Consider the following 24,830-nt stretch of genomic DNA (forward strand, 5'->3'; position numbering starts at 1 on the left):
GCAAGTAATGAGCTTACTAGGTGTTTTGTGCTGAGATGGGGCTTCGTCCCACCTGCGTGTGAAGGGGAAGTCACCACCTGTTACATCTGGTTTGTCCTGAGGACGGAAGATGTTGCCCTAACTGAGCATTTGTACATATATATATATATATATATATATATATATATATATATATGCTCTGTATATGCTATATCTACATGATACATATATTATGTGTGTGTGTGTGTATATATATATATGTATATGTAAGATGAAGTAAGCATGGTTTATGATCGAAAGTAGGTTTCAATAGAATAAAAAAGGCAGATGGTACATGCCAGCCTTCCAGGCAGGAGGATCAGACTGAACTCAGTTTTGTGTTGGTATTGTGCTCTTGACTATTAATGTTCATTTTCATTGTGTAAATATTATAACCATGGTGTTCAGGTCAGCCAGCTGGGATGGAACTCATTCAGCTTTTAATAGTGCAATGTTGAAAATAAAACTTAGAATAGTTTGCATATCCTGAATGGAAAACTACTCAGAAGAGTATTGCTTTACTTTTAATATATAGTTTCCATTCTAATAGTCAAGTTTTAGAAAACATACCAATGACACACACACAAGCACACACTGTCAATTCTGTCATGCAGATCAGATACGGATTCTACCAAGAAAATGTGTGGGTCTTTTTAAAGAATACACTTATTTCATTTGCACGTGGTTTTTTTTTTTGCATCTTGTAGGTCTATTTTAAATATCTTTTTGTACAAGACAAAGTTTGTCATTTTTTTATAATTTATTTTACCATCTGGAGTAATGAGTATACAAGGATGTAAACACCTTCTGTTGACATAGAAAATTTTAAAACATTTTCTCTTCATTACTGGTGGAATGTGCCAATCTCGATTCGATTTAAACTTTAAAAGATTGTTTTGAGGTTGGTTTTAAAAACTTTTCTCTGTCCTGTCTTGCTGACAGTCATCTCCTCATCAGACGTGTCTCCCTAAAGCCTTCCTCCTTCCTGTCGATCGTCACAGGTCCACACCTGTCGGCCTGGAGTCGAGGCCCCGGGGTCTGGCCCGTCCACACGGGGCTTCTCCGGGCCTGTGGGGCCGGTCCCCACGCTGGCTCCGCTTGACTATTCCATCTTTATCCGAGTTTGCAGGCCTTTGTGTCTCTCTTGTTCGTTAAACCTCATGGGTCCGTGTCCCCCTCAGACCCCCCTCTCTCATGAAGCTGCCCCGGCCCGCCCACCCTGCCCTGTCCGCTCGGACCTGCCAGGCGCCTCCGTCTGCACATCTGCAGGGTGGGGGACGGGACAGGAGTAGCATGAAGACGGGACCCAGATCTCCACCTGGGGTCAGATCACTGTCGGGCTGCAACTGAGGGAGCACAGCCGCCCTGGCTCTGAACTGCCCTCTGGGAACAGGGAGCCCCACCAAGCCCCACATGCCTGCTGTCCTCGGCCATCCTCCCGGGACGCTCTGCTTCTTATCCCCAGGCAGGTGTTCCTGTCTCCAGCCGGCATGGGGTTGCCAGGTAGATCAAGCCCCTGAAAAGCAGGGATACTTGCACATTTTAAAAATAATTTGGTATTTCAGAACAAAATGAAAGTAATCATGAGAAAGTTAAAAGTCTCTTGGATGTCTTCATATATCTTTTATAGTTTAGTAATATAGTTCTAATTTGAATTCCATGTGGCTAGGTGTTGTATTAATTTCGTTTTGCTGCTGTAACAAATTACCACAAACAGTGGCTTGAAACAACACAAATTTATTATCTTAAAATTCAGAACGTCCCAAGTCTAAACTGGGGCCAGCAGGGCTGCATTCGTTCCGCAGGCTGTGGGGAGGATCTATTTCCTTGCCTTTTCTAGCTTCTGGGGGGCCACCTGCGTCCCTTGGCTTGTGGGCCCACGTCACTCCAGCCTATTTCCATCCTCGCGTCTCCTTCCCTGGTCCTTCTACCTCCCTCTTATAAGGACCCTTGTGATGACATTAGGCCACCTGGACATTGCTGGACCTTCTCCCCATCTTCAGATTCTTCACTTAATCACATCCACAAAACCCCTTTTGCCGTGTGAGATACCAGCATCGCAGGTTCCAGGATTAGGACCTGCACATCTTCGGGGGCTGCTATTCTGCCGACCGCAGGTGCCATCTCCTTTCCATTGCTGGTGCTTCTCTGTCCCTGCGCCTGGCCCGAGTGACTTCTTATGGGTCTGCTCCCTCGCCTTACCCTCCCGTGATTCCGCTATTCCCACCTGGGGTGAAACGAGCGTTGCAGCGTCCTCAGTGGCTCCAGCCCAAATACACACCTGCTCCCCGGTGGCCTCTGCTTCCCAAGAGCCTTGCGTGCTGTGGCCGGGCCTGGCTGCCCTCCAGGGCCTCGGTCGGTCGCCCCCTGTCTCCTAGGAGGGCGGCTCTCTGAGGCATCTTCCCTCACTCCCGGCAGGAGGCGGTCACCCCTGGGATGGATATGGTGAGACCCTCTTGGCTTCCTGTCACCAGCCTTCACTCCCTGCACCGCCCTTCCTCCTTCCCCTGTTGCCCTGGACGAAGTTCCCTCCTCCATCTGGCATCCCTTTACCTGTGCGCCGGCCCCTCCCAGTCCTGCTTCCCAGGAGATCACGGATCTGCTCCATCAGTCCTCAGCCTCCAGGTTACAAACACGCCTGTCGATTCCAGCTTGAAGACGAACACTGCCCCGGGCTCTGCATTTTCCTCTCCATTTTATCTCCCGAGTCCGAGTCCGGTGTAACTTCTTAAAATTTCAGGCTGCGTTCTCTCTTTCCGTGGTTTTTCTAACCTTTTCCTCCTCTAGCCTCTGCATCCTGACCTTTCCTCCCATCGCTGCCTGATGCTCCCCCTCAGAAGTGACCCCCAGGATTTCAAGTCCGACACGTGCTCAGCTTCATCTTACACCTCCCACCCCAGCACCCTGTCCATGCTCAGCCCCTGATGGTGCTCAGTCCGGCCCCCTCCTTGCGGGGCCCTTCCTCCTCCTGTGAGGTAGTCTGAGGCCCGTTCTCTGTGGCTCCCCGGGCACCTCATCATCTCCTGAACCCCGTTCCTCTGGACACACCGGGTTCCTGGTCTTGGGGCTCTTCCCCTCCGTCTCCCTGCCTGCACCCCCTGCCCCTGCGATGGCACACAGCTCTCCTGCATGCAGCGCAGCTTGCATCCCCGGCCCCTTGTCCTGGGAGAGGTTGGCGGGGGTCCTTCCTCTCTGTGCCCAGTGTGTGTTCGGTGGTCTAGTCAGCTCAAGTTCACCTCCTAATTCTTCAGTACCTTCTCTGTGCACCTACCACTCCTGCCTTAATTTAGGAATAAGCCCTGCTTTTTTTCCCCACACAGATTGTAGCTAAAGTTTCTTAAATGCTCTCAATCCAGGCTGGCCCCACCGTGAACCTTTCCTGCAGGTGGTTGCCAGACTCATCTTTGTAAAGTGCGGTTCTGTTTATTGTTTGTGTACTGGGTGTGTTTGACCACGTTAGTTGTCATTCTCTGGGATGACGGGTAGGTGTATTTTGCCCCTTAGTGGAACTGTAATCTCCTGGAAGACTGACTGGGTTTCCTTCTTAATTCCTCTCTGCGTGTTGGTTCTCTGGGAGAGGAACACTTTTGAGCGCCTTTTATTTACTCGGGGCTTTTCATAGGCTGCCTCATCAAGTTCTTCCAGCCTCTTCCCCCCTCACTGTATAGAGAAGGGGCCTGTAGTGCATTCTTCTGACTCTTAGTTGATTTAGCTGAAAATGGCAGCCAGCATCACCCCCTCTCCGGGACCGCTGAAGAATCACATACGATGTACATAACATGTTTAGCATGATACCGTGTCTGACGTGTAGTTCACTTTACTAAATGCCAGCAACTCTTCAAACCACTCTTCTCTTGGCTCCCAGTCCTGTCCTCCCCGGAACCGTCCCTTGTAGGGAATGCCAGCCGGGCCTGCTCCCCAGGCCTGCTCCCCAGCCCTACTCTCCGGGCCCTGCTCTCTGGGCCCTGCTCCCCGGGCCCTGCTCTCCGGGCCCTGCTCCCCAGGCCCTGCTCTCTGGGCCCTGCTCTCTGGACCCTGCTCTCCAGGCCCTGCTCTCCAGGCCCTGCTCCCCAGGCCTGCTCTCCGGGCCCTGCTCTCCGGGCTGTGCTCTCCGGGCCCTGCTCCCCAGGCCTGCTCTCTGGGCCCTGCTCTCTGGGCCCTGCTCCCCAGGCCTGCTCTCCGGACCCTGCTCTCTGGACCCTGCTCTCCAGGCCCTGCTCTCCAGGCCCTGCTCCCCAGGCCTGCTCTCCGGACCCTGCTCTCCGGGTCTGCTCTCCGGGCATGCTCCCGGCAGGACTTGCCTGGATGGACATGGGGACGCCCTTGGCTACCCTCCGTTGCACCTGGCCTGCCAGCCGAGGTGTCGTCCTCTCCATGTCCCGACCCGCACACCTCGGGGTGTGTGCCCAGGCTACAGCCCACCCACCATTGGCGCTTCATCTGAAATCCTAACTTTGGCAGGTGTTGGCCTTCCAGCCTCTCCGTTACCCTCACACTTGAAGACGTACTGACTTCCTTCATGAGGAAGAGCAGAGGTATTTCCCCAGGTGACCTCCTTCGTCTCCTCAGCGAGGCAGAGCTACTGTCCTGACTTCCAGACTCAGGGTGCCTGCCCGTCCTCCTGTGGCTCCCTCGGTGCCACCTGCACCCCCGATGCTCCGCGCTCCGGGCTCTACTCTGCCCCCCACCCCTCCTGCTGTCCCTGACCATCTGTTAGATGATTTCGGAAAGAAATGCTTTGTGTCCTGATAAGGAAACTTCGGCCAGCTGTAGGATGATGGGCGGAGGGTAGCCGGTGAGAAAACACTCCTTCCTAATTTATCTCCTGATGGTCCCGAATACAAGGCACCTTGTGCGGACACGTTCCCGCTGTCTGTCCTTCCTTACTTGAAGTCCTCGTGGGAGCAGTGAGTTTAATTCACCCTCTCCCTAAATTTAATTTTTTCCACCCAGACCTGAAGTATATTTAAACATCTAATTTTTCTAAATATGCCAGTACGTTAAATAGAATCTGAAAAATGTGTGTGTGTGTTTTGTTTTCAGTAAAGCCTGGATTTGTGTGTAGTTCCGCAGTGCAGAAAGACGCTGCCATGAACATTCACATTTGGTGTAACACCGTGTGGAACTATTTGAGAAACCTAGACCCTTTCCAACCAAAACAGTTCAGTCAGATGTCAGGTTTTCTGTGCTTTGAACATGTTTCCAAAGTACTTGATAATCACTGAGCGCCCCTGGAGAGTTTTAATGTAGATCCGTCTCAGCGAACACTTTAATTAATTAATTAATTTATTTATTTTTGGCTGCGTTGAGTCTTCGTTTCTGTGCAAGGGCTTTCTCCAGTTGCGGCGAGCGGGGGCCGCTCTTCATCGCGGTGCGCGGGCCTCTCACTGTCGCGGCCTCTCCCGTTGTGGAGCACAGGCTCAGTAGTTGTGGCTCACGCGCCTAGCCGCTCCGCGGCATGTGGGATCTTCCCGGACTGGGGCACGAACCCGTATCCCCTGCATTGGCAGGCAGATTCTCAACCACTGCGCCACCAGGGAAGCCCTGTCCCCCAGTTTTAAGATAACTTCGTTGGTGTTTAACAATTCTCCCCCAGAAAAACCAAACATGTTTTGAAAACAGTTATACTCAGATGTTTGGTTGGGGTTTAAAACACAAGGCACGTATCGAGGGCAGGGAAAGAAGTGTGTGTGCAGACCAGAATGTGGCCTTACACCATGCAGTCATTTAAGCCGATTGCTTGCTGGGACTCTGAAGAACAGAGCGAATTCCCATTCATGTTCGTTTCTCACATTCTCCAAAGCTCTCAGTTATGGAGCAAAACTGAAGCTGCATCCTGATCTCGGGTGTCAGAGCCTTTTCCTTCTCTTAGAATCCGCTCCTCTGAAACGGTGGGACTCAAAGGTCCGGGGCTGTGAAGCAGTTCAGCAGATCTGAAGCAGGGGAGCCAGACAGATCAGGCGCTTTTTGTTCTTGGGAGGGGCCTGAAGCCCCCGTCAGGGCGGCTTATCTGCATTTCCAGCTGGGAGCCCAATGTCATGTTCAGAGGAAGGGAATTTAAAAGAAGAACGTAGTGGCGTTTAGAGTCAAGGGTGGACCGTTTCATGGCTCTTTTCCTGCAGTTAAAGGAAATTTATATTAGAAGTATCCTCGTCTCTTTTCCCTGGGAGAGTTTAGTTATTCAGGAAAAAAGTATATGGGTTTATTGTTTTAGACCCTAGGCTCAGAGGATTTGTGGAATCCACTCAGTGACGGCCAATGAATTATCAGATAACTACAGGAGTTATTTTTAAAAGTTCTCTCTGTGCAGTTCTTTATTTTATACTGTGTGGGTTCTTTTTCTTTGTTCATAAAGATCTTTGTTAGACTGAAGCTGCTTAAATTCGGCAATATTTCACCCGCTCTGATCTGTGCTTTCTTTCTGTTTCTTGGACTATAATTCAGTCAGTGGTTAGGTTAGGGTCGCTGGAGACACACACACACACACGTACACACACACGCACCAAACTTCTTATTATCAATAGGTCAGTGGGCTCCAGGGAAATGAGAATTTCTGCATCTGAGATTACAGTAGAATAGATTCACAAAGAAACAGTAGGAATTCCATTTACTAACTTATTAAAGTGCACTTTTGTTGTGCCATGCATTCTGTGTTTGTAGGATCCTCCTGGTATAATCTTGATAGCAGTTTGGGATTCAGAATTAACCTACGAAAAATGTTCAAAATAACGAGGACGTAGTCTCTAAAATGAGAGTTTAAAAATACGCAATCAGCCATCCTTCACTGCCATCTTAACTGAAGCTTCGCAGCCAGTTATGTTTAATTAGGTAGGGGATGATTTTTCTCCATTAGCCTAACAAATAGGTGGCAAAAATAGGCGTCACTTTGAGGAGGCAGAATCTGAAGCAGGTCTTGCTGCCTCACCTGTATTTCCATGATGAGCTTCTGTGTTCTGCTTATTGAAGTTTCCTAAATCGGTTATTTAGTCCGTGGCTTGATTAATGGCAGGTTCCTATAAAGGACAGCCGTGCAGCTCTTGGTCTTTTTTTGGGGGGGGGGGGTCTTAGACCCCTTTGAACATCTAATGTAAGCTATTGATCATCTCCTTAGAGAAGTGCTTGTATCGATTTGTGCACAAAACTTTATATAAAATTCAGAAGGTTTCCAGAACCCTTGAATACATCATGGACCCCACTTCTCCACCATTAAGAACAGCTACATTAAACAAGAGTACAAAACAACAGTGTGTGTGTATATGTATGTGAGTGTGTGCTGTGTGTGTATTTTTCAAGTTCTCCATTTTCTCCGTGATTAAAACAAGAGGGAGTCAGAAGGGGTTCTAATATTCTTGGTAGTTTCCACTCTTAGCTCAGGTGAAAATCATAGTTTCTTGAGGAAAAAGCAAGGAAGGCATTTCATAACCTTTCATCGTGTGCAGTATTTCTTGGTGAAGGCACTTCTAGGATGAAAGATTCATTGCAAGATGCCCGGGAGAACATAGAAGCTATAGTAATGCAGCAGAAAGTTGGAATTGAAAGGGAGGTACAGAAGTAGAGTTTTCCTGAGCTGTTCATCAAGTCCTTGGAGGTCTCAGTAGATACTGATAACTTTATAAAAGTAAATATGATCACATTTTGGAAAATATGGAGATTTCTTTCCAGCCTGAAACCTGGGTGTCATTTGAAATTCCCCACCTTCCTCATCCTGTGCATCCGGCCAATCAGCAGGTGGTGCCCATTTTACCTCCCAGATAGGTACAGAGCCTGGCCCCTGGCCCCACTCCCAGCTCTTGCTCTGCATTTGGTTGAGGGCCTCATCACCATTGTTCAGGCTGTCGCAACATTCCCGAATACAATATCACTTTGCGAGTAAGCACAGACCGGGGTTTGTATTCCAATTCCAGGTTTTTACTGACTAGCTGGGCCAATGGGGCAATTTGTGAACCTCTCTGAGCCTCTGTTTCCTTGTAGATGACGGGATTGTAACAGTCCCAATGCAGGGGTGCTAAGGCTTAAATGAGCTGAGTTAGATGTTGTACATGGTACATGGCAAATTCTCAATTATTAGTAGATATTAAAAGCCTCCTTTCCCATCTTTTCTACCTCTAATTTTACTACATTTCTAATTAATTCTCCACATTGCCACTAACAAGATCTTAATAAAATGCAATAATGTTTTTTTTTTCTTCCCAGTGACTAAAAGCTTTTGCTCCTACTTCATTGACTAAGGATAAACTAAAAGGTCCTTAACAAACCATGCAAAGCTTCTTATGACCTGGGTCCTGCCTATTTGCCTAGTGTCTTCATCACTTGATTGTGTGTGTGTATTGATCTTTTTAAAAAAATTACAATGCCATTAAAAATTCTAACAAGACAGAAGAGTATAAAAATAAAAGGCTTTCTCTCTGTCAGTTCCCCGCTCTAGGTGAACCACTCAAAATAATGTGATGTGTGTCCCTCCAGATCTCTATAATGTAGTTATGTAGATATGTGAATAATGTCCATATAAATGGTTGAGTGTTCCTCGTCTGTTACTTGCTTTATATTTATCAGTACCTCATGGCCATCATGCTGTCTCAGCAGATTCGGGTCTGTGGCTTGCTTTTATTTGATAGCTGCACAGAATTCCGTTGTATTGTGTCTAATTTCTCTCCATCTAAAATTATTTTTATATGTGCTAGTGTGGTGGGAATATAATTGCATTTTCCTCCCCAAATGGATAGTCACAGGTCCGATGCCATGTGTCCTTACTCTCCTGATTGATCCTATAGTAAATTCCCGCACATGGGGTCTGGCATTCAACATGGCACTGTTTTCAAACTTTTGGCATCTGGGGATCATCTATTGGTCATGTAGCACATACTCAGACCTCCAGTTTTTAATATCTAAAAAAGCTCATCCCAAGTTTTCACTATAAAATAAAAGCTTAAAAATTATGATGTCTTTAGTGTTGCCTATGACCTTTCAGAATGACCTCCCATAGTGACTAACTAACCATTAAAAACAGACACACACTGTGATCTCAGGCACATTACATAACCACTTGTGGCCCAGTTTCATCATCTGGAAAATATACGCTTACTTCATAGGGTTTTTCTTGATGATTTAATGAGTTAATGTTTGTAGAGTGCTTAGAACAGGGTGTGGCCCAGCTCTGTGCTGCACAAGGGCTTGTAGCATAGAAGGCCCCTGTATATGGGTCAATGAAGGGTAGCTCAGCTCTGTAACCATCCTTGTCATTCTTTCCTCTTCATTTCTGTTTAATGAGAAAGTTGCATCGAACCATTCCTAGGTTTTTAGCTGTGACAACAAGTGTTAGTGGTTCTTCAGATACATGCGGATTGTCCTGGATATTCAGATCGAACATGAACCCAGACTCATTTTGTTTTATCAAATGCTATGTTGACACATACCATGCTCAAAACCTGGCAGGTTGAGTCTCTCTGCTTCAGAGAGAGCTGCAAATGCATTTTGTAACTTCCTCTTTGATTGTGTTTGTCTCTGGAAAATGTTTTTCTCACGTTCCCTTCTGCAGTATTTGAATTTTTTTTTTTACTCTACCAATAACATAATTGATTTTTCCCCCATTGAGGAAAGAAAATTGTCAAGTGTTGACAAAAAGCTAAATTCTCTGTGGTCAAGCTGTTTATATCACAGTTTGCCTACATAAGACTTCCTGATGGCTCACCTTTCACGTTTAAAATTGTGACATTTCAGCCCTGAAGGTACACATTGAGATGATTTAAGATTTTGAAGATGTTGCTGAGATAAACCATTTAACGAGGACGCTGAACTCATGACAGTGGTCTTTGGTGTTATAAGAAATTTAGTTTTTATCGTCTGCGTGTAAAATTCCTAGGAACCTCTTTCCCTCTGACAGCCATCATGTGGGGACTGAGAAACCACTGGCCTGTGGCCCTGGCCCGGCCCTTTGCAAGCTCGCTAAAAACCTGTGCCTCAGTAGCTGCGATTCCATCCCATGCCCAGTTTCTCCCATTTCTCTCAATGTTGAATTATGACCAGGGGAGTGTTGTTGGCTGCCAGCTCCTGCCTGTGAATAACGTAGGGTGCTTGTCAACATTCAGATGGCATCGTCCACTTTGTGTGTAGGCGCTCTTCTGTGGGGCACGTATTTCAGTGACGCTCTGCTGGTGCTGGTGGCCGCCGACCTTCTGCAGTCTGTGTAGTGGCTCAGAACTTGTCATCACAGGATCACCTCTCTGCTCTTGCAGTGGGGCTCTCAGTGATGAACAGGTATATCTACCAACTGCCCAAGAGTTGTTCCCACTGTGCACTTGTGACTTTGTCTACCCATGGAGCAAAGACCTGCTGGCACACACCCGTGAACACAATTGTGTTTCATAAAGGAATTTTGCCAATAGGCCGTCTACTTTTCTCTAGGCATGGTGTTTTGTTTTTCTTTGTTTTTTTCTAGTGCTCTGACTCATTTTATTTTTAAATAATAGTATATCATTTGTATCTACTTTGATATGAGGTATGGAACTTTGAATAATCCTTCTTCTCCAACATTAGTGACAAAATTCATCAATTTTATACTAGAAAGCATTATTTTGCAGCTGTTCGGAGAACAGGAAATGACAAAACAAAACAACTTCACTTCCGTACCCAGGAGCACATGGCGCTTCCCTGGAAATGTCCTTGAAGCCTTCTGTGGCCTCAAGCCAGGTTTTGTTTTGCATTTTGTTGCCACTCTGTCCCCTTAGTGGAACAAACAGTTGGGAGGCTTTCAGAAGACTTATGTCCTTACTTATGCTCTGGCACTAAACTGGTGTGACCTTGAGAAAGTCTCTTAACCTCTCTGGGCTTGAGTTTATTTAGCTGTAAAAGTGGTTTTCAGGTCCACAAACCTTATGATTTTTTATGACTGAATTTAATGGGCTTATTGTTTGCTCTAAGTGTGTGCTTCCAGTTCCCTTTTCTTCATCATAAAATATAATTTTATAAGCACAGCTCTCAGTTATGTTCATAAAATACAAGATTTTTAGAAAGGAAAAACATCTTTATCTGCCATGAATAAGCCATCACACAGAAAAGAGATGGAAGACAGGCAATGATATTTCTCAGTAAATGTTGCCTTTCGGATTGTTAAAATGACTGTCTTGGTTTCTGTTTGAAACCCTCCAAAGACTGCTGTGGCTGCTTGAGCCATACAGGTTCCTTGCAACATTACATAAAAGCTCCCAAATGGTCAACTGAGAAGCCATTTTGAAATGCTGACAAGACTGACGTTGCTCATCCCAACCTCTTGGCTGTGATTCATTGCCAGTGTCTTGCATTTATCATTCATATGTGATATAATACTAGTTACTCCCCATCCCCAATTTTACATCTTTCAGTTTTGTTAAAACATGAAAAGTGTTCTCTCATTTTCTGCAGCTTAAATTTCCTTTCAGCCTTATTATTATACTCTGCCCCGGTCTCTCCTTCCCCTTTGCTTTTCTTACCCATGTTGTGTGCATGTGTATGTATCTATGTATATGGATGTAGTGCTTTGGAAGTTAACTGAGACATTTCAAAGCAGTGAACAGGAGGTAGTCACACAAAACTTGTTAAATACAATCTGCTGGAAAACAGAGCAGAAGTGAGAAGAAGGCTGGGAGAGTTAAACACACACATGACATTTATTTTTGTAGAAATAAAGTATTCCTGAGAAATCATTCATTCTTGCCATTTCATTTTTGGTTTTCGTCAAATTTTTGGATTTCGAGCTGTGAATGTAAGAAAGTTTCTAACGACATTTTACAAGCCAATTCATAAAGATTTTAAAACAATTTCATGTCCTTATAAAAAAAAAAGCATGCACCCAAGTGTGGAAGAAGGTTGAATACGTGCACACAGTGGAGGACAGTGCAGCTTAAAAGAGAATGTGGGCAGTGGCTGTGACCTGACATGGGGTGGTTTCCAGGGGACACTAGGAAGTGAACAAAGCCAATGCAAAACAGCCTGTATAGTATGCTGTCTTATGTTTACGAAGGGAGAGAAAAATAAGAATATAAACATAATTGCTTATTTTTGCAAGAAGAAACCTGGGAAGGATAAACCAGAAAAGAGTGAGGTTGGTTACCTTTAAGAGGTAGAATGGGGTGGGTAGGACATGGGAAGGAGAGATACTTCTCTGAGTACCTTTTTGTAGAGCTTTAACTTTTGGAAGTACGTTAATATTCTGCATATTAAAATTGAAATAAATCATTAAGAAGTGAAAGAAAACAGAAACAAATGAACTCAGCCATATTTCAGGTGAATCCCATAATTGGACTGAAGAGAGAAAAAAGAATGAATCCAAGTAGTTTATGAGCACAGTGTTTATATACCCCATTCTTGGATGGCAGAGCAGGAAGGGAAAATTGCAAACAAATCCTGAACCCTTTTTGTGGGCTTGTTTATTATAGTAGTGGGGGTAAAAGAGTTCTGAAACTGCAGTACATACACTATAGGATTTAGTACCTGAGTAAGTGCGTTGACCTTGTTAGAGGAGAAATACAAATATAGATCGAAAAAGACAGAATGAGCCCTCTGAGGATGGATTGAATTAGATGGATCTGTTTGAACTTAAGATTTATCATATATATGTATATACATACATGTGTATACATATGTGTAAATGTTTATGTATGTATATGTGTTCAGTATGTAACTATAGTGAAGGAATTGCAGAATATTGTAATTGTGTGATCAAAATTAACATCACCAATGGACCAGATGTGATGTCCTTAGAAGAACACATCATCACCCATATGGCAGGCTGGCAAAACAATGCATAACCTGAATCTAATCACAGGGAAACATCAGACAAATCCAAAATGAGGAACTTTCTATTTTAAAAAATACAGGAGGGAAAACACTGTGTTCTTTAAAAATGTCAGTATTACAAAAGAAAAAGAAAGGCAATGGAAAATGTTCCAGATTAAGGGAGACTAAACAGACATGTCAATTAAATTTAATATCTGCCCTTAAACTGAATCCTATTCTGGAGGGAAAATATTATGAAGTGCATTGTTGGATAAATTGGAAAAATTGTAATATGAGTGGAAGATTAGTTAAAAGTATTGAATTATGTCAAATTTACAGACGTTGATAAATGAGCTGTTGTTAAGTAAGAGAATGTTCCTATTTTTAGGGAAAATAGACTGCTCTTAGGGAAAAAATTTAGTATTTAGGGGTAGAGAGCCCTCAAATGATTAAAAAATCATATGTACACGTATATGTATATGTATACATCTGTATCTGTATACACACAGACACTTGAGAGAGGGGGCAAACAGAAATGATAAAGCAAATGAGGTAGAATGTCAACAATAAATAAATCTAGGCAAAGGCTATACATGTTCTCTGTACTATTTTGTTCTTGGAACGTTCCTTTAAGTTTGACATTATTTCCAAATGAAAAGATTTTTCTCAAAAGAATAAATTACCCCAAAAATAGGCATTCGTATATTAAGCAATTGTTAGTAGTGATTAAAAAGCAGCTCTAGATCTAATAGTACTAGATTTTAATCATCATCTTCCATTAGTATACTTATAAGTTTATTCTCAGTTAAGAATAAATAAACGAGTAATGCTGAATCTTCTCAAAACTGTCTGCTCAAAGCTGTTAATCATTCAGCAAGGCTATGGGAAACAAGACCAATATTGAAGAAAATAATAAATGGGAATGAATGAGAAAGTCTTTTGTGAAATAAATTCCTTTTACAATAGCAATAAGCATAAAAGGTACACAGGAATAAATACTACAAAGTCTATGTGAAAATTTTGAAAACATCTTGGACAATGAAAATGATTAGATTACATAGAAAGGGAACAAGTTCCTGAATTAGAAAACTCAGCATGATAAACATTGCTCTCCAGATAAAAAGACTCATTATAAGCAATTAAGACAATGTGATGTAGGCAAATATGCCAATAAATAGGATTAAAAGGCCACAAATATACCCACAGACATGTAGAAACATGATATAATAGAGGAAACTTTGCAGATCAATGTAAGTATGGACTAAAAAATTTTTTTTGAATAATTTGTTTTCCATATGAAAAAATAGAGCCCTACCTCACTCATAGAAAAAATCAATTCCAATTGTATTGTAGATTTAAATATGAAGAACAAAAGTTTTAAAATAACACTAGGAGGAGAAACAGCTTCAAGATGGCAGAAGAGTAAGACATGGAGATCACCTTCTTCTCCACAGATACATCAGAAATACATCTACATGTGGAACAGCTCCTACAGAACACCTACCGAACGCTGGCAGAAGACCTCACACCTAAGGCAAGAAACTCCCCCACGTACCTGGGTAGGGCAAAAGAAAAAAGAAAAAACAGAGACAAAAGAATAGGGACGGGACCTGCACCAGCGGGAGGGAGCTGTGAAGGAGGAAAGGTCTCCACACACTAGAAGCCCCTTCGCGGGCAGAGACTGCGGGGAGCGGAGGGGGGAGCCTCGGAGCCACGGAGGAGAGCGCAGCAGCAGGGGTGCGGAGGGCAAAGCGGAGAGATTCCCGCACAGAGGATCAGTGCCGACCAGTGCTCATCAGCCCGAGAGGCTTGTCTGCTCAGCCGCCGGGGCAGGTTGGGGCTGGGAGCTGAGGCTCGGGCTTCAGAGGTCGGATCCCAGGGAGAGGACTGGGGTTGGCTGCATGAACACAACCTGAAGGGGGCTAGTGCGCCATGGCTAGCCGGGAGGGAGTCCGGGAAAAAGTCTGGAGCTGCTGAAGAGACGAGATTTTTTCTTGCCTCTTTGTTTCCTGGTGCACGAGGAGAAGGTATTAAGAGCGCTGCTTAAAGGAGCTCCAGAGATGGGCGCGAGCTGCGGCTATCAGCGCGGACCCCGGAGACGGGCATGAGACGCTAAGGCTGCTGCTGCAGCCACCAAGAAGCCTGTGTGCAAGCACAGGTCACTATCCACACCTCCCCTCCCGGGAGCCTGTGCAGCCCGCCACTGCCAGGGTCCCATGACCCAAGGACAACTTCTCCGGGAGAACGCACAGCGCGCCTCAGGCTGGTGCAGCGTCACGCTGGCCTCTGCTGCCGCAGGCTCGCCCCGCATCCATACCCCTCCCTCCCCCCGGCCTGAGTGAGCCAGAGCCCCCGAATCAGCTGCTCCTTTAACCCCGTCCTATCTGAGCAAAGAACAGACGCCCTCAGGCGACCTACACGCAGAGGTGGGTCCAAATCCAAAGCTGAACCCCGGGAGCTGTGCGAACAAAGAAGAGAAAGGGAAATTTCTCCCAGCAGCCTCAGGAGCAGTGGATTAAATCTCCACAATCAACTTGATGTACCCTGCATCTGTGGAATACCTGAATAGACAACGAATCATCCCAAATTGAGGAAGTGGACCCTGGGATCAATGACATATATATATTTTTTCCCTTTTTCTCTTTTTGTGAGTGTGTATGTGTATGCTTCTGTGTGTGATTTTGTCTGTATAGCTTTGCTTTTACCATTTGTCCTAGAGTTCTGTCTGTCCGTTTGTGGTTTTTTTTTTTTTTACTTAAAAAATTTTTTTTTCGTAATAATTATTTTTTATTTTAATAACTTTTATTTTATTTTATTTTATCTTCTTCTTTCTTTCTTTTTTTTCTCCCTTTTATTCTGAGCCGTGTGGAGGACAGGCTCTTGGTGCTCCAGCCAGGCATCAGGACTGTGCCACTGAGATGGGAGAGCCAAGTTCAGGACACTGGTCCACAAGAGACCTCCCAGCTCCATGTAATATCAAATGGTGAAAATCTCCCAGAGATCTCCATCTCAACTCCAAGACCCAGCTCCACTCAAAGGCAAGCAAGCTACAGTGCAGGACACCCTATGCGAAACAACTAGCAAGACAGGAACACAAACCCATCCATTAGGAGAGAGGCTGCCTAAAATCATGATAAGGCCACAGACACCCCAAAACACACCACCAGTTGTGGACCTGCCCACCAGAAAGACAAGATCCAGCCTCATCCACCAGAACACAGGCACCAGTCCCCTCCACCAGGAAGCCTACACAACCCACTGAACCAACCTAAGCCACTGGGGACAGACACCAAAAACAACGGAAACCATGAACCTGCAGCCTGCGAAAAGGAGACCCCACACCCAGAAAGTTAAGCAAAATGAGAAGACAGAGAAACACACAGCAGATGAAGGAGCAAGGCAAAAACCCACTAGACCTAACAAATGAAGAGGAAATATGCAGTCTACCTGAAAAAGAATTCAGAATAATGATAGTAAAGATGATTCAAAATCTTGGAAATAGAATGGAGAAAATACAAGAAACGTTTAACAAGGACCTAGAAGAACTAAAGAGCAAACAAACAGTGATGAACAACACAATAAATGAAATTAAAAATTCTCTAGAAGGTATCAATAGCAGAATAACTGAGGCAGAAGAATGGACAAGTGACCTGGAAGATAAAATAGTGGAAATAACTACCGCAGAGCAGAATAAAGAAAAAAGAATGAAAAAAATTGAGGACAGTCTCAGAGACCTCTGGGACAACATTAAACGCACCAATGTTCCAAATATAGGGGTCCCCGAAGAAGAAGAGAAAAAGCAAGGGACTGAGAAAATATTTGAAGAGATTATAGTGGAAAACTTCCCTAATATGGGAAAGGAAAGAGTTATTCAAGTCCAGGAAGCGCAGAGAGTCCCATACAGGATAAATCCAAGGAGAAACATGCCAAGACACATATTAATCAAACTATCAAAAATTAAGTACAAAGAACAAATACTAAAAGCAGCAAGGGAAAAACAACAAATAACACATAAGGAAATCCCCATAAGGTTAACAGCTGATCTTTCAGCAGAAAATCTGCAAGCCAGAAGGGAGTGGCAGGACATATTTAAAGTGATGAAGGAGAAAAACCTACAACCAAGATTACTCTACCCAGTAAGGATCTCATTCAGATTTGACGGAGAAATTAAAAGCTTTACAGACAAACAAAAGCTAAGAGAATTCAGCACCACCAAACCAGCTTTACAACAAATGCTAAAGGAACTTCTCTAGGCAGGAAACAAAAAAGAAGGAAAAGACCTACAATAACAAACCCAAAACAATTAAGAAAATGGTAATAGGAACATACATATCGATAATTACCTTAAATGTAAATGGATTAAATGCTCCAACCAAAAGACATAGACTGGCTGAATGGATACAAAAACAAGACCCATATATATGCTGTCTACAAGAGACCCACTTCAGACCTAGGGACACATACAGACTGAAAGTGAGGGGATGGAAAAAGATATTCCATGCAAATGGAAATCAAAAGAAAGCTGGAGTAGCAATTCTCATATCAGACAAAGTAGACTTTAAAACAAAGACTATTACAAGAGACAAAGAAGGACACTACATAATGATCAAGGGATCAATCCAAGAAGAAGATATAACAATTGTAAATATTTATGCACCCAACATAGGAGCACCTCAGTACATAAGGCAAATACTAGCAGCCATAAAAGGGGAAATCGACAGTAACACAATCATAGTAGGGGACTTTAACACCCCACTTTCACCAATGGACAGATCATCCAAAATGAAAATCAATAAGGAAACACAAGCTTTAAATAATACATTAAACAAGATGGACTTAATTGATATTTATAGGACATTCCATCCAAAAACAACAGAATACACATTCTTCTCAAGTGCTCATGGAACATTCTCCAGGATAGATCACATCTTGGGTCACAAATCAAGCCTTGGTAAATTTAAGAAAATTGAAATCATATCAAGTATCTTTTCTGACCACAATGCTATGAGACTAGATATCAATTACAGGAAAAAAACTCTGTAAGAAATACAAACACATGGAGGCTAAACAACACACTACTTAATAACCAAGAGATCACTGAAGCAATCACAGAGGAAATCAAAAAATACCTAGAAACAAATGACAGTGAAAACACAACGACCCAAAACCTATGGGATGCAGCAAAAGCAGTTCTAAGAGGGAAGTTTATAGCAATACAATCCTACCTTAAGAAACAAGAAACATCTCAAATAAACAACCTAACCTTACACCTAAAGCAATTAGAGAAAGAAGAACAAAAAAACCCCAATGTTAGCAGAAGGAAAGAAATCATAAAGATCAGATCAGAAATAAATGAAAAAGGAATGAAGGAAACAATACCAAAGATCCATAAATCTAAAAGCTGGTTCCTTGAGAAGATAAACAAAATTGATAAACCATTAGCCACACTTTTCAAGAAGAAAAGGGAGAAGACTCAATAGAATTAGAAATGAAAAAGGAGAAGTAACAACTGACACTGCAGAAATACAAAGGATCATGAGAGATTACTACAAACAACTGTATGCCAATAAAATGGACAACCTGGAAGAAATGGACAAATTGTTAGAGATGCACAACCTTCCGAGACTGAACCAGGAAGAAATAGAAAATATGAACAGACCAATCACAAGCACTGAAATTGAAACTGTGATTAAAAATCTTCCAAGAAACAAAAGCCGAGGACCAGATGGCTTCACAGGCGAATTCTATCAAACATTTAGAGAAGATCTAACACCTATCCTTCTTAAACTCTTCCAAAATATAGCAGAGGGAGGAACACTCCTAAACTCATTCTACGAGGCTACCATCACTCTGATACCAAAACCAGACAAAGATGTCACAAAGAAAGAAAACTATAGGCCAGTATCACTGATGAACATAGATGCAAAAATCCTCACCAAAATACTAGCAAACAGCATCCAACAGCACATTAAAAGGATCATACACCATGATCAAGTGGGGTTTATCCCAGGAATGCAAGGATTCTTCAATATATGCAAATCAATCAACGTGTTACACCATATTAACAAATTGAAGGAGAAAAACCATATGATCATCTCAATAGATGCAGAGAAATCTTTTGACAAAATTCAACACCCATTTATGATATAAACCTTCCAGAAAGTAGGCATATATGACAAACACACAGCCAACGTTGTCCTCAATGGTGAAAAACTTAAACCATTTCCACTAAGATCAGGAACAAGACAAGGTTGCCCACTCTCACCACTGTTATTCAGCATAGTTTTGGAAGTTTTAGCCACAGCAGTCGGAGAAGAAAAAGAAATAAAAGGAATCCAAATTGGAAAAGAAGTAAAGCTGTCACTGTTTGCAGATGACATGATACTATACATAGCGAATCCTAAAGATGCTACCAGAAAACTACTAGAGCTAATCAATGAATTTGGTAAAGTAGCAGGATACAAAATTAATGCACAGAAATCTCTTGCATTCCTATACACTAATGATGAAAAACCTGAAAGTGAAATTAAGAAAACACTCCCATTTACCGTTGCAACAAAAAGAATAAAATATCTAGGAATACACCTACCTAAGGAGACAAAAGACCTGTATGCAGAAAATTATAAGACACTGATGAAAGAAGTTAAAGATGATACAAGTAGATGGAGAGATATACCATGTTCTCGGATTGGAAGAATCAACATTGTGAAAATGACTCTACTACCCAAAGCAATCTACAGATTCAATGCAATCCCTATCAAACTACCACTGGCATTTTTCACAGAACTAGAACAAAAAATTTCACAATTTGTATGGAAACACAAAAGACTCCGAATAGCCAAAGCAATCTTGAGAAAGAAAAACGGAGCTGGAAGAATCAGGCTCCCTGACTTCAGACTATACTACAAAGCTACAGTAATCAAGACAGTATGGTACTGGCTCAAAAACAGAAATATAGATCAATGGAACAGGATAGAAAGCCCAGAGGTAAACCCACGCACATCTGGTCACCTTATCTTTGATAAAGGAGGCAAGGATATACAATGGAGAAAAGATAGCTCTTCAATAAGTGGCGCTGGGAAAACTGGACAGCTACATGTAAAAGAATGAAATTAGAACACTCCCTAACACCATACACAAAAATAAACTCAAAATGGATTAAAGACCTAAATGTAAAGCCAGGCACCATCAAACTCTTAGAGGAAAACATAGGCAGAACATTGCATGACATAAATCACAGCAAGATCCTTTTTGACCCACCTTCTAGAGAAATGGAAATAAAAACACAAATAAACAAATGGGACCTAATGAAACTTAAAAGCTTTTGCACAGCAAAGGAAACCATAAACAAGATGAAAAGACAACCCTCAGAATGGGAGAAAATATTTGCAAATGAAGCAACTGACAAAGGATTAATCTCCAAAAGATACAAGCAACTCATGCAGCTCAACATCAAAAAAACAAACAACCCAATCCAAAAATGGGCAGAAGACCTGAATAGACATTTCTCCAAAGAAGATATACAGATTGCCAACAGACACATGAAAGAATGCTCAACGTCATTAATCATTAGAGAAATGCAAATCAAAACTACAATGAGATATCATCTCACACCGGTGAGAATGGCCATCATCAAAAATCTACAAACAATAAATGCTGGAGAGTGTGTGGAGAAAAGGGAACCCTCTTGCACTGTTGGTGGGAATGTAAATTGATACAGCCACTATGGAGAACAGTATGGAGGTTCGTTAAAAAACTAAAAATAGACTTCCCTGGTGGTCCAGTGGTTAAGACCCCATGCTTCCAACGCAGGGACCTCAGGTTCAATCCCTGGTTGGGGAAGTAAGATCCCGCATGCTGCGTGGCCAAAAAAAAAAACTAAAAATAGAACTACCGTACGACCCAGCAATCCCACTACTGGGCATATACCCTGAGAAAACCATAATTCAAAAAGAGTCATGTACCAAAATGTTCACTGCAGCTCTATTTACAACAGCCAGGACATGGAAGCAACCTAAGTGTCCATCAACAGATGAATGGATAAAGAAGAGGTGGTACATATATACAATGGAATATTACTCAGCCATAAAAAGAAATGAAATTGAGTTACTTTCAGTGAGGTGGATGGACCTAGAGTCTGTCATACAGAGTGAAGTAAGTCAGAAAGAGAAAAACAAATACCGTATGCTAACACATATATATGGAATCTAAAAAAGAAAAAAAAAATGGTCAGAAGAACCTAGGGGCAAGACGGGAATAAAGGTGCAGACCTACTAGAGATTGGACTTGAGAATACAGGGAGGGGGAAGGGTAAGCTGGGACAAAGTGAGAGAGTGGCATGGACATATATACACTACCAAACGTAAAATAGATAGCTAGTGGGAAGCAGCCACATAGCACTGGGAGATCAGCTCGGTGCTTTGTGACTATCCAGAGGGGTGGGATAGGGAGGGTGGGAGGGAGGGAGATGCAAGAGGGAAGAGATATGGGGACATATGTATATGTATAGCTGATTCACTTTGTTATAAAGCAGAAACTAACACACCCTTGTAAAGCAATTATACTCCAATAAAGATGTTAAAGAATAAAATAAAATAACACTAGGAGAATATCTATGTAACATCAGTGCTGCAAGGGATTTCATAGGCTAGATGTGCCAACTGTACAGGAAATAACTGATATATTTTATTACCTTAAAATAAAATTCTCCACAGTCATCATAAAGAAAGTGAAAAGCCAAGTAAGTCACAGATTGGGAATAAGTAACCATTATAATCAACAAAGGATTGTGTCCAGTGTACAGGAAGAGCTCCTTCAGATCATTAAGCAAAAATGGGCAAAAGGAGTAGACGGGGAGTTCACAGGACATAGAGTTTGGCAGATGAACTATTTCAAAGAACGTACAACCGATCAAGGCGTCTTTGAGGGCAAAATCTCCAAGATCAGGCTTCTTTCTTTGGTTATATTATTGAGCTTCCAAACTTGTATGATTGTGTGCATAGACACACCAAGTGTTTTAATATCAAACTGTGAAGATATTTCAGTGATTAATATTATATCATGAAATTTTGTAGGGCCAGTCCTTTCCGGAGCGTGAAAATGGTTTTCAGGTTGGAATGAGATTAGAAGGCATTGACCCCTGTCATCCATCTGTGTTTTGTGTGCTTTCTGTAGCTGAGGTAAGAAATGGTGTTATTGTCTGGGGCTAATTGCAGTGACAGGAGAGAATTTTCTAGAGAATGATGAATTTCAGTACTTTGTCTTATAAACAAGTCCAAGTACCTTATGGATTTATTTTATTCAGTGATGGGTGAAGTATGTTCTTTAATGAAAGTTTTTCCTTCTCTGAAGATTAATTTTCTAATAAGTTTCTCATTACTAGTGGTTACTCTTGATTTAATTGGTAAATAGTTTTCACCTGAGGTTGATAAAAATCAGTGAATCCCACAATGTTGCTTTTGTCTGTTAAAAGAGACAATTATTCAAGTTTTGTCTGAACTAATGAGAAATGTATATGAAAAAATCCATACTTATGAATCATATATTTATATAAATACATGAATTTTATGAAAATTATATAGGGTGAGGAGCCATTGATAAAGTAAATGGCTTATAAAATATAATATTTACTAAACATTTTATGTTATTAAATTGATAAAAGACCTCAGTATTTCGAGTAACATCAAACATAGAAAACACTATTCACTTAATTTACTGATTGATTATAGTTATTAAACTTGTATAGCATGTCTAGGAGATGTGTTTCTCAGACTGTTTTATTATTTTCTTTGTTGAGTATGCTGGATCCATATGTTAGAGTTAAGTAAGGTCATACCCATTTTGGTTTTTGCTGTGTACTTTAGTTTACACTGTTTTGGGATATGAATCCAAGCCAGACAGCAGGAGATGGGGTTTCTGAAAGGAATATTTGCTAGGTATTGAATGAACAAATAAACAAACTTGTCGATTAATGGTTATGTAAATTGACCTCAGATTCCTAGACTGAGTAAAAGGATAGTTTTTTTGCAGAAAAATTTTTGATACTTGAAAGATAGTGTCTAGTTTGTCAGCATTTGTCTTATCCAGATTCATCTATGAATTTGTTCTTTAATATAAGACATTTGGATGTAAAGATTGGTTCATATATATTGATGGTGTTGACAGAATAAATGAATATTTTGTTAATTTTGTGTACACTTCAAATGCATGACTCTTAATGAACGATTGTAAACATTCCGTTTTGCAGGTGTGTGGTTACCGTCTAAGACTTCATTTTGACGGTTATTTAAGCTGCTATGATTTTTGGACTAATGCTGGTTCCCCTGACATTCATCCAGTAGGGTGGTGTGAAAAGACCAAACATGAATTACACATCCCTAAGGGTAAGTCAGGAGGAAAAGACAGTCAGTTTTTTTAATGAAATACTAACAAGAGAGCCTGGTGTGAATTGATTTTCAAAATGAAAGTTTGATCCACAAAAAGCAGTAAGACTACAAGGATATCACTCTTAGAAATAAATAACTGTCTTTAAAGAAAAGCATCAAAGACCATTTAGGTCAAATATTCTGAGGTGCATAGGGCAGAAGTAAAATCTCATGAGAGCAATTTATCTTACATAAAGTTTATTAAACTTTATAAGGAATGAAGAAACTAATGTTTAAATTACGGTTGAAATAAAATATTTCACTTAATCAGTGATGCTGTACAGTGAGGAAACTTGATTCACTGTATATCATTTGTTTCAAGCAGAAATCATGGAGCACGGGGAACTATGAAAGTGAAACATTCACTGTTTTCTTTCGATGGGAATTAAACATCTCATCTTTGTCTTTTGTTATGTGGGAGAGGACCTGGGTCTGGCAGACGTGACTGAAACCTTTCTTACCTGCTGTCTGCTGGTGAGGTGAGGGTTCATAGGTTGGGATGCCAGTGGGCCTGTTTCCTTGACCAGCAAATTTGTATATGAGGTCTCCTGCTTGGGTGTTAGACTCCTGGCTGACCGTGGCAACTTCTGGAGTCACTGTATAGTCATTGTATTCTTAGGAAGCAGCTCAGGGTGTCCTCTGGGATCCGCCCCTGAGGCTGGCAGCAGGGTCCCCTGAGATTGCTGGGTTCCAGGGAGGTTGGAATAGTCCCCAGGCTCCTTCACCCCGTGGGTAGTGAGTGTTCGTGGAGCCCTTCCTGTGTGCAGGCCCTGGGGACAGAGCAGTGAATAAAGGAAACCGGCTCTGTCTTCATGAGGCTTTCATTCCAGAGGGGAGGAGGAAGATAAACAGAGAGAAAGGTGCGTGTCTAGCGGCGACAGGCGTGGAGCGCTGAGTGGGGTCCCAGGGCTGCCCTTGCCATAAGCAAGGTGAAGACAGGCCTGGGGTGTGACGTCTGACAGATGCCTGGACGGATGCACGACAGAGGCAGCCAGGTGGCTCCCTGGGGAGGAGCACTTGTCAGAGCCCAGCAGCGGGTGTGGCGCAGACCAGGAATCACAGGAGCGCTGGAGCGGAGAGGCAAGGGCCAGGAGGGAGGAGATAAGTGAGAGGTGTCGCCGCGGCCTTGAAGGCCGTGCAAGGAGTTTGACCTCTATTCTGAGTGTGACACTCAATCTGAGTATTTCCTGAGCCTGGTTATTTGAGCCAGCCCCACACAAGCTGCTTTAGGGCACATGGACGGGAGGGTCAGGCATTTTATTGGGACGCCCGCAAAGACAAGGGCAGAAAGCTGGAGCTGCCACGTGGCCTGGTTGGGGGGGATTCTGTTGTCCCTGCAGTGTCTGGCTCCCCCTGGGCTGCTTACCATCACGCCTACGCTGGCCTCGGGGACGTGGCTGCTTCAGGAGGCCTGAGGGACGCAGGAGATGAGACTCCTGTCAGGCCACCAGGGTACTGATTCCATATTTGAATGAGTTGTAAACTTTGTAGGGAATGACATGCATGGTGGGAAATCATACTCAACAGTTTGGAATTCCACACATTAAAACAACACTGAAACAGTTTAGAGATTTTAATATAAATCTTTTGTGTCTGCTAAAGGACATTGAATTTATGGCAGAAAACTGAATAAGAGTA

At 42.7% G+C, this 24,830-nt stretch overlaps 1 protein-coding gene across 1 annotated transcript in view; it reads left to right on the plus strand.

The window, feature by feature from the left end:
* L3MBTL4 (L3MBTL histone methyl-lysine binding protein 4) overlaps window positions 1-24,830 on the plus strand; it is a 307,787-nt gene that overhangs the window by 45,855 nt on the left and 237,102 nt on the right. The window contains exons 5-6 of the mRNA XM_068562443.1: window positions 21,843-21,947; window positions 23,015-23,150. Coding sequence (XP_068418544.1) covers window positions 21,843-21,947; window positions 23,015-23,150 — 241 coding nt within the window. The remainder of the gene's footprint in view (window positions 1-21,842; window positions 21,948-23,014; window positions 23,151-24,830) is intronic.

This window comes from Eschrichtius robustus, chromosome 14, assembly GCF_028021215.1.
Source record: "Eschrichtius robustus isolate mEscRob2 chromosome 14, mEscRob2.pri, whole genome shotgun sequence".
NCBI classification, from domain to species: domain Eukaryota; kingdom Metazoa; phylum Chordata; class Mammalia; order Artiodactyla; family Eschrichtiidae; genus Eschrichtius; species Eschrichtius robustus.